The following is a 9,389-nucleotide window of genomic DNA, read 5'->3' as shown; positions in this document are numbered from 1 at the left end:
TCAGTAATGGACAGACTGCAAAATTGACAAAGTAGCCTTAGCAAAGCAATGTTCACACTCAATGAACTATGCGGCCATCTAGTGGTTTAGCCTAGGTAATCCATATATCCTTTGGATCTGGGCGACATGCAACAACTTGCTAATCAAATTGTTCGCAGTTGCGTCAATTGGCCGAATTCTAGTAAACCGACAGGATATTTTACGTTTCCAAATGACAAATCTAGTGTCCCATGTCCTAGTGCACAGTTGGGTGCAGTGCACTTCAGCTAAGATTTGCATGACAACCGACGGTGTTACAATGTTTGGAACCAGGAAGACATTTGGCACTGCAAAACTATTTGGCGTAGAGCCCTCCAAGCCATAAGAAAGCAAAATAGTTGACTATACTGACCATCTTCATTGCCCCTTATATTTTTAGCTCCATGCACACTACTTGCTCACACTGACCAGACACGTTCTTCTGCTTGTTATCATATACCCCGATGCCTAATCACCTTCTCTACCACTAAGATCCCATTCCCTGCACATTGTAAATATGGTATTGGCACTAACCCAGTAGAAAGCTTACCTTTGTTGTGTGTTGTACCGATATTGAACACTGCATTGTTGGAATAATTGTCACATGCTTTGTAAACAGGTGTAGACAGTGTTGGAATAATTGTCACATGCTTTGTAAACAGGTGTAGACTATGAAATCCTTACTTGCAGGCCCTCCCAACAATGCAAGGGATTTCACTGTACTTGTGCACTTGACAATAAAAACAAAGCCATCAGAGTATGGTTAATATGTACTGCAGGGTTTATTACAATAATCTATGGGGAAAGGAATCAGATCAACAGGGAAAGCCCCACCCACCCCCTTAAACCTACAGTCAAAACCAATATTTTTTTTCCAAAAAACAAAAATTGGTAAAAAACACATTTAAAAGGATTGATACACAAATTTAAATCACATCAGAAGACATCCAAGTGTAAAATGTCCTGCATCTTCAACGCTGTAACAACTGCGACTGTCCTCATGTTCAGCCTGGAGTGTAATGCAGCCTGGAGGATTCACCCAGGCTTTGCTCTTAGCTTGTTTCCATCTGGGGTGGGTGGAGGAAACGCATCAGATAAGACACATGCTACCATAGTAGGCCTGTCCCAGCATTAATTTCCAACGCTATATACATGTAGGCAGACAAATGTTGTTTTTTAACTCTATAACCCCTTTCTCATTTTCAAACCGAGACTCACCCTGGCATTGTAGGCATCTAGCTGGGCATCCAGCTCTTCAGCGGAAAGTGGCTTAGTGCTTCCCCCGCGGCCACCTCGGCCCCTGCCTCCTCCACGTCCTGCTCCACGTCCTCTCTGCATCCCTCTAAACCCACCACCACGACCCCTGTTCATGCCACCACCTCCTCGGTTCATACTGTAGAACATCTGAACATTAGCACCTTCCATTCATGACACTTATCATTGAGCTGTTTTCCAAAACAACCTGAGCCAATCTTGACACTTACCCCTGCATGGGTGGTCGTCTTTGTGTGTCGATCTGTGATGTGACAAGTTGTATGTTCATGGGCCGCCCTGCAAGAAAGTATTCAGGTTATCACCAGCAAGAGTAGTGTGCTGAAGAAAGCTAAACATCTGTATGGCGCTGTAGTTCTTTGCATCAGTGTCGACTCCAGCGGTGTGGTTATTTGTTTAAATTGTTCTTTAAAAGCCATGAGCTAGCTTTGATGAGTTAAACGTCCATTTTCTGAAAGAGAACTAAGCAAAACAGGCTAACTACCTGGCCTGAACATGGATGGCAACCACCTGAGCACCCATTTTTGAAAGTTTTAACCTTCAGCATCTTGAAGGTTGGATGAATATACAGTGTAGCATGGTGGAAGACACCTCAACAGCACAAAACAAATAAATGTTTCAGCAAGGTACAAATGACATAATATTTGTGGCAACTGTCAAAGCCACTTGAGAAACCTACCATCAAGTGGTACACCGTTGTACTGTTTCATAGCTTTTAGAGCATCTGCCTTCCTCTCAAAGTGGACATCTGCAGTGCCTAAGCTCCTGCCCGACCGGTCATAGTGAACAGCTGCCTTCTTCAGTGTACCAAACTCTGCAAAGAGCTCCTGTAGTGAGAGAAACCATGTAGTGACTGTAAGTGATTTCAAGTGCCATTTTGGAAATGCTAAGCCAGGGTAAATATGCAATTTCTAAAGAGTCAACCAAGTCAAAGAAAATAAGCTGTACCTGAATATCTGCGTCTGAAACGCCAAAGTCGAGATTGGAGACAAGAAGCTTCCCTCCGGTTTCCACACCAGCGCCACCCCCGCCGCCCCCAACACTGGCATTGAAGCCATGATTGCCGTACATGTCGTGTTGCCATTTATCAGGAAGCTGCTTGGGCTGCAACAGATGAAAGAGAACGAACCTGCTGACTTCAGGCTCCCCTGTCTCTGCCAATCACAGAGTCCAGTCCACACAGCTGGGTAGGTGCTGGGGAGATCAGGGACTACACAGCCAACAGGGCCAGGTGGTTGGCACACTACTACCCCGTGGAGATTCCCAGCATTCCCCACCCCATTACTACAAGCAAGTAAACCAGTGCAAAAACAGGACACATGGCAACATATCAATTCTAGACACTAGACCAAGCTAACAGGCCATAAAGCATTTAGCTAAAACTGATGGGCCCCAATTATAAAAAATGAAACATTTCCCATACTAGAATGATGTATGCATTGACGTCTTGACGCTATTTTGAGCAACATTTAGCAGTAAACAAGTCATTAATAACAGTACACATTTACTCGCTACCATCTGCACTCCGCTCCCACCCCCTTGTTGGCTAACTAGGCTAGCAATGTCGCCCACTGTTCTCTTGCCACCTGCTCCTCCACCAAAGGCTCTCCAGGCGGCCATCCCCCAGCGAGAGTAGTATGCTGAAGAAAGTCATCCATCCGTATGGCGCTGTAGTACTTTGCATCAGTGTCAACTCCAGCTGTGTGGTTATTTGCTTAAATTGTTCTTTAAAAGCCATGAGTTAGCGTTGATGAGTTACATGTCCATTTTCTGAAAGAGACAACTAGCAAAATAAAGTAGACCAACTACCTGGCCTGAACATGGATGGCAACCATATAAGCGTCCATTTTGAAACCACGTCATTTTGATTGAGTTGTGACGAGTAACTAGAAATGTAGAGATAAAAATATGTAATAAGAGGGGAAAAGTCCACTGCTCCATCCATAAAGGACACCATTCTGTGTTGATATGGTGCTGCTCAAAGGGGATTGTGTTAACCCGCCAGCCACTCCCAAACAAAAAGAAAGGAGTGTAGGATGAAACTCCCCAAAAGTTGCCTCTGCTACAAAAATCATCCAGCTGCAACGATATTATTCGATGCAGTGCCATTCGGTGGTCCAACAAGTGACTTTCTGGGACAAAAGATACTGCGACAGACATGAAATAAATATTTCATTGATTGAAGATGCTGAATTCAAAATGGCGCTGTCTGGGCCTTGTAGGTAAGCAGCTATTCCAGAGTTAGCAACTAGCTAACCTGCTCCAAAAGCTTATTCTCAAAAAGTGGTAACAGACATGGGTTTGGGTGGACAAGGACACGTTATGTGCATTATATTTCCATATCAACCACAATTTAAAGGGTTTCCCTTCGTTAATTCGAGAGAAATTCGATTAGCTAGCTAAGTGCCTCTCGACTAGCAAGCTAGCCATTGATTGCATTGGGAGCAGCTAGCAAGCCTGAAGATTAGAGGACGTCGAGCAGGCATTTTCAGGTTACGAGGCGTTTTCCTTTCTCAGCCCATTCCTCTAAATTTCTCATACCCTGCTGTATGGCGTAGGTCTTGCTCTGCCACGGCTCAGGTTCGGTCGGTTCCTCATGGGGCCCGATCCTCCACCTCGGCCCCCAAAGCCTCCACCAGCTGCTCCACGGCCAACACCACCACCTCGGCCACCGCCAGAGCCTCCCCGGCCACGGCCTCTTCCACCACCACGGCCTCCTGCGCCCCCTCTCTGCTGCCTGTTCTGCTTGATGATGTCGTCTAGCGACATATCCATTTTATCGGCCATTATGAAGTTTCAATTACGCTAAGAAGAACTGTTAGCGAACTAAAAACTAGCCTGACTGAGCCCTGCCTTAAGTAAAAACCTTGGTAATAACCCTGCGGTACTACTCAGCTGCGTGAGAGAAAACAAAACGCTAAAATGGAGCACAAGCTGTCTTTATAGCCACGTGCCCTCGTTACGTGAGAACGGATGACGCTGTCAGTGTCCGCTTGTTGTGCGCCGCCCCTTTCAGTTTACTCAGGTTATGCTGTCAAATCAAGAAGGGACCATTTGAAATTGATCCCTTGAGTCATATCACTACAAAGACCTGTGCTGCTATTATCAGTGCAGCAGCGCAATGGTCTCGAATTTACTGTAGTGCTGGTTATACAAAAATAGATCTGACATATTCCTTGATAGTTGGTGCAACTCGGCTTGGCCCCTCAGCCATCCGAGACACGGCCTGGTCACCCATCTAGAAGGCCGAGACAGTACAGGTGCATCAAAGCCGGGACCGAGAGACTATAAAACAGCTTCTATCTCCAAGCCATCAGACTGTTAAATAGTCACCACTAGCCAGTTTCCCCCAGTACACTGCCCTGAACTTAGGGCACTTTTACTAGCCAGCTACCTTAGACTGCTGCCCTATGTAAATAAGTCATTGAACACTGGTCACTTTAATAACGTTTACCCACTTCATATGTATATACTGTATTCTAGTCCAGAATCATCCTATAACTACCGCTGTACACACTGTTCCTACCGTATACTAGCTATACTGTCTATATGTAACCGATGTGAAATGGCTAACTAGTTAGCGGTGGTGCGCGCTAATAGCATATCAATCGGTGACATCACTCGCTTTGAGACCTTGAAGTAGTGGTTCCCCTTGCTCTGCAAGGGCCGCGGCTTTTGTGGAGCGATGGGGAACGATGCTTCGTGGGTGTCAGTTGTTGATGTGTGCAGAGGGTCCCTGGTTCGCAGCGAGGGGACAGACTAAAGTTATACCGTTACATTGATGCTGTAGAAGGTGCTTCGAACATTGTTTTAGAGAATGCAGCAGTACGTCCAACTTGTTTTAGAGAATGCAGCAGTACGTCCAACCAGCCTCACAACCGCAGACAATGTGTAACCACGCAAGCCCAGGACCTCAACATCCGGCTTCTTCACCTGCAGGATCGTATGAGGGGGGTGTGGAGGGGTTGCTGAGGAGTATTTCTGTCTGTAATAATAGCCCTTCTGTGGGGAAAAACTCAGTGGGTGGGCCTATGCCCTCCAAGGCCCACCCATGGTTGCATTCCTGCCCAGTCATGTGAAATCCATAGATCAGGGCCGAATTAATTTATTTAAATTGACTGATTTCCTTATATGAACTGCATTCGGTAAAATCTTTGAAAATGTTGCAATTATATTTTTGTTCAGTAGCCTATTGCACTGTTTTCAGTAACAATGCACAAACAAAACAAAGAGCATGAGACAACAACTTACCATCCTACTGTAGGTTCTGTGATGTTTATACATACATCATTGGAGAGTATACAGGTAACACATCCAAAAAGAGAATTTAGGTCAGAACATCTATGACCAATGATTTGAGAGTGAAATATTGTAAAAGTATTTTATTCAATATTTTTTTTCAAGGCTGAGAAGTCAATGTGGAGATGTCTACTTTAAGTCCATTTTAGGGGCATTAATGTATATGAAAAATGTTGGCATTTATCCTAAACAATTTTTGGTTTCCAAAACTCGCCCGTACAATCGGATTCCATTCCAATATATCTACAATTCAACTATCTTCCAAAAAAAAAAGAATGTCAGCCCTTCAGCATTATCCTTTGTAGATTGAAAAGAAAACAGTTTATATTTAAGACCGCAGTCTTTTAAAGTGTCCCATAAAGAATTTGTACACAGTCTGTACTTCAGCATCAGGATGTCAGCATATTTCATTGAAACTCTGCATCAGTCCCATTCACATAAAAAAAAAGAAAGAGTGAAAAAGAAAAATTAATGGCTGTAAAACCAAGAACCGGAAGAGAGAATCCCTGGAAATCAAATGCCAGCTTTCCACGTCAACCAGATGAGAGGTAGGGTAAGAAAATATTGAGCCCAGACAGAGAAAGAACGGGGGGGGGGGGGGGGGGGGGGATAAGGGACTCCAAAAATGTTTTGGTTGTTAGGACATCAGCCCACTGCTGTTGAATGGGCAGGCTGTTAGTCCAGGTGGGCAGAAAGAGGACCGGCATTCTGGGCAGGAATGGCCAAAAGGTTGACTTGCTGGCTGACAGAGGAGGAGAAAGTTCTCAAGGATAATTAGTGCAGAAAAAAAGCTGTTGACTATAAAGAGAAAGACTAGGACTTCTTGGAGTCCTGTGTGTTGCGTTTCTTGAGGTCACTCAGGTCAACTGGTGTGAAAGCTGCAAGAAAGGATCAAAAATAACATTACTACTGTCTTTTTGACAAATATAGTAAATAGCCTGTTTAAATGACAAACCTACTCAGATCCATCAACTCACTTACAATTTAAGTTGGGATTTGGGTTCTTTTCCACATACTCCTGTGGTCCACGGTCTTTGCGTTCGCTGCTCTGTGGTGACCGGATGTCTCTGAGCACACACTGCCAGGCTGTAAAGAAGCATACACATGCCAGCTTTCAACCATCTCCTTACATACCACATTCCATCCAAATGGCTCATCTGAGCTCAGTGGTACAGGGGCTCTGTAAGGAGCTTTGGATCATGTTGATGGCCAACATATAAGCCTACTCAGGTGAGAGACGTTAAGGGCTAGTCTTAGTAAGAGATCGGCCTTATGAGGCAGACTCACTGTCGTGGATGAAGCGCACATTCTCTTCATGCGCTGGAGTGAAAAGCTCCCCACTGTTCGTAGGAGACCGAGGGCTGGAAGTCCGCTTGTAGTTGTTCACCATCCTGGGAGCAGATGAGCTGTAAAGCAGCAAAGATACAAATAAAAAAACAAACAGCAAGAAAGAATGAAAAAAACAGAAGACAGGCTAGAAAATAGAACATACGTTTTTCTGGCATGCAAGCAGTATACCTGATTCTACAAGATACAGCTTGATATACAGTTAGCACACAACACAACCATAACAGGTAAACAACTATCTTCCAACCTCATTCTGTGTGCAGTCTGTCTCTTGCTCCTTTCTAATGAATAGTTGGGGGGGAGGGGGAGGGGGGGGTTGAGAGAGTATGAAACTTCTTTATCCTCTGTCGGATAGCTAGTGGTGGAAACAAGGCGTGACATGATTCATTCTAAATAAAGACACCAATCACAAACAATAGAGGAATGTTGACATTTGAAAGCTAGCTAGCTAAAACAGATTGCAAAATACAGTTACTTAACTATACAGCCAGAAAGCTACATTGGATGCAACACTATCGACATTAGCTTGCTTATTGATGTTACTTATGCTTCAATGTTTACATGTTTGTATCTGACACTTCACGTTACACAAGCGAGCTAGCTAACGTTAGTTAAGACAGCTAACAAGAAATGATACTAGACAACCCATATTGACCAGTGACTCGTAAAATATAAAGCACCTACCTTGCTAACTAACGTTACCCAATATCGTATATTTTAAATTGACATTGTTGTTGGTTAGAAATTAGCTTGCGGTTGAAGTAGTGGGTGACAGATAAAGGATAACGTTAGCTAACTAACAAGCTAACGTCAGCTTATTCGGTAGCATAACGTTAGCTATCTAGCGAATGTTTGCTACACGTTAACAACATCTAATATTATTAGCTAAGCCATTTAACTTTATCTAGCTGAATATATCCAGACAATAGTACAAATTAAATGTTTCCAACAGCAGTGTCATATTAATTAATAACGCTATAGCCATCTTGAAATAATCTGTAAATTACCAAGATGTAAACTATGTTGACAAACCTGTCTTTAGATTCGGCTTCCTTTCCCTTTCTTTATTCAGCCAACAAGATGTAACTAGCGTTAGCGAGCTAGGCCTCCCATCGGCTAAAACGGTTGCCAATGCCAACCAATCATTTCTGGGCAAGTAATTTAAAGCGGAAGTCAACAAAACTTAATAGGTTTGTTGGTTCAAAATAATGCTACAATCCCAAAGGAATGCTTCTATGAATGCCTTCTCCACAACATTTACCCTCTCTGCTCGGATCTTTTTAGTACTTGTTTAAATAAAACAGACCATGGACCAGTTGCGAAGAAATTTGAAAAAGCATTGGCTAAAAATACCCTTACCTGAGATTATAGACCCGAACAAAATGCACCCTAGCAATTAAAAAACATCAATGCACCATAGTTATTAAAAATATCACAAATCCCTAGTCAGACCATTACTGTTCCAGCTGGCTTATAGGCGTTATTAGGTAGGTAATGTTAAGTGTAGCACAGATCATTTTCGACCAACTTGACGATGCTTCCTCAGTTCCCGACTTGGAAGAACGCATTTCTTCTAAATGTCCATGTGTAGTTGCAGGGGGGTTCGTTTGAATTTAGAAATTGCTCCAATATTATATTAAATACTTTTTTGGGGCCTTCATGAAGTAATCAAAAAAGTGTGTACACCACCATCTTGTCTGTTTAAAATATATTCTCATTGATCGAGAAAAGTGTGTTGCTTTCTTCTTCTTCGTGTAGTTTTCCGACAGACTAGAAGACACTTTGTTGCGTATTGCTGCCTTTCACAGTTTGGAAAGTGCATTGCACATTTGTTCACAATAAAAGGAAACTAAACCGCCATGTAACCCTATATTACCCCTGTAGTGGCCTACTACTCAAATTACATTTTATTTGTCACATGCTTCATAGACCAACAGTGAAATGCTTACTTATAGGTCCTTTTCTAACAATGAAGAGTTAACGATAACACGTTTTTTACATTTTTAAATAGCATGGCTATGTAGAGCCCCACACCATTTCCCCGTTTGACCGCTAGGTTTTATGGGTATTATGACACCTCCACTGTGGGGCTTCTAAACAGTGTTGCCAACTTCGCGACGCTGTCGCTATATGTAGCAAGTATTCAGACCCTTCTAGCGACACATTTTCAAAAAAGCGACTAGTGACAAATCTAGAGACTTTTTTCTGGTGTTCTTGGAGACTGACTTGAAAGCATGTATCGTTCTTACTCTTTCCAACGAGCAGCGGGTTCTGCCGTGGGCCCCACCCTCAGTATCAGGACTGCAAATGAATCGCGCATGCGGGAAGCGGCTGCTGGCTGATCCCGCCCTGGCTTACATTCAGGGCGGGATGTAAATGTAAAAAAAAATAAAAAAAATAATTTAAACTAAGTAACTCCGTCAGAGTTACACACTGCTCAAGAGCGTTTGCAT

General features: G+C 43.3%; 2 protein-coding genes across 6 annotated transcripts; both read right to left on the bottom strand.

Moving 5' to 3' along the window:
• Positions 1–776: 776 nt before the first annotated feature.
• Positions 777–4,272, bottom strand: LOC109893546 (THO complex subunit 4-like). The gene is made up of 6 exons (XM_020486795.2): positions 3,832–4,272; positions 2,239–2,394; positions 1,970–2,117; positions 1,503–1,569; positions 1,237–1,411; positions 777–1,085 (listed from the first exon to the last, which is right to left on the bottom strand). The coding sequence occupies exons 1-6, from the start codon at positions 4,075–4,077 to the stop codon at positions 1,071–1,073; spliced, it is 807 nt and encodes a 268-aa protein (XP_020342384.1). The 5' UTR covers positions 4,078–4,272; the 3' UTR covers positions 777–1,070.
• A 1,385-nt stretch (positions 4,273–5,657) lies between these two features.
• LOC109893556 (mapk-regulated corepressor-interacting protein 1) lies at positions 5,658–9,389 on the bottom strand. Of its 5 annotated transcripts, none has more exons than XM_020486811.2 (5): positions 9,186–9,389; positions 7,184–7,291; positions 6,877–6,995; positions 6,571–6,675; positions 5,658–6,467 (listed from the first exon to the last, which is right to left on the bottom strand). In XM_020486811.2, exons 1-5 carry the CDS (start codon positions 9,254–9,256, stop codon positions 6,403–6,405), a joined length of 468 nt encoding a protein of 155 aa, XP_020342400.2. In that variant the 5' UTR covers positions 9,257–9,389; the 3' UTR covers positions 5,658–6,402. The 5 variants fall into 5 exon arrangements, with proteins under 5 accessions (XP_020342400.2, XP_031683619.1, XP_020342402.1 ...); XM_031827759.1 differs by lacking the exon at positions 9,186–9,389 and adding an exon at positions 8,296–8,701; XM_020486813.2 differs by lacking the exon at positions 9,186–9,389 and adding an exon at positions 7,969–8,253 and having other exon boundaries at positions 7,184–7,217.

This window comes from Oncorhynchus kisutch, linkage group LG6 (assembly GCF_002021735.2).
Source record: "Oncorhynchus kisutch isolate 150728-3 linkage group LG6, Okis_V2, whole genome shotgun sequence".
Lineage (NCBI taxonomy): Eukaryota > Metazoa > Chordata > Actinopteri > Salmoniformes > Salmonidae > Oncorhynchus > Oncorhynchus kisutch.
Note: the sequence above shows the minus strand (reverse complement) of the source record. Positions and strands in the feature narration are given on the sequence as shown.

What these genes read in the sequence shown, in the direction of transcription:
- LOC109893546 (XM_020486795.2), bottom strand. Translation starts at nt 4,077, where the DNA reads ATGGCCGATAAAATGGATATGTCGCTAGACGACATCATCAAGCAGAAC. An exon ending in TTTCAGACGCAGATATTCAG is followed by an intron (nt 2,118 to 2,238) that starts GTACAGCTTATT and finishes CTCTCACTACAG; the next exon opens with GAGCTCTTTGCAGAGTTTGG. An exon ending in AGACGACCACCCATGCAGGG is followed by an intron (nt 1,412 to 1,502) that starts GTAAGTGTCAAG and finishes GATGTTCTACAG; the next exon opens with TATGAACCGAGGAGGTGGTG.
- LOC109893556 (XM_020486811.2), bottom strand. Translation starts at nt 9,256, where the DNA reads ATGCGCGATTCATTTGCAGTCCTGATACTGAGGGTGGGGCCCACGGCA. An exon ending in CCCGCTGCTCGTTGGAAAGA is followed by an intron (nt 7,292 to 9,185) that starts GTAAGAACGATA and finishes TTCCACCACTAG; the next exon opens with CTATCCGACAGAGGATAAAG. An exon ending in CAGACTGCACACAGAATGAG is followed by an intron (nt 6,996 to 7,183) that starts GTTGGAAGATAG and finishes GCTGCTTTACAG; the next exon opens with CTCATCTGCTCCCAGGATGG.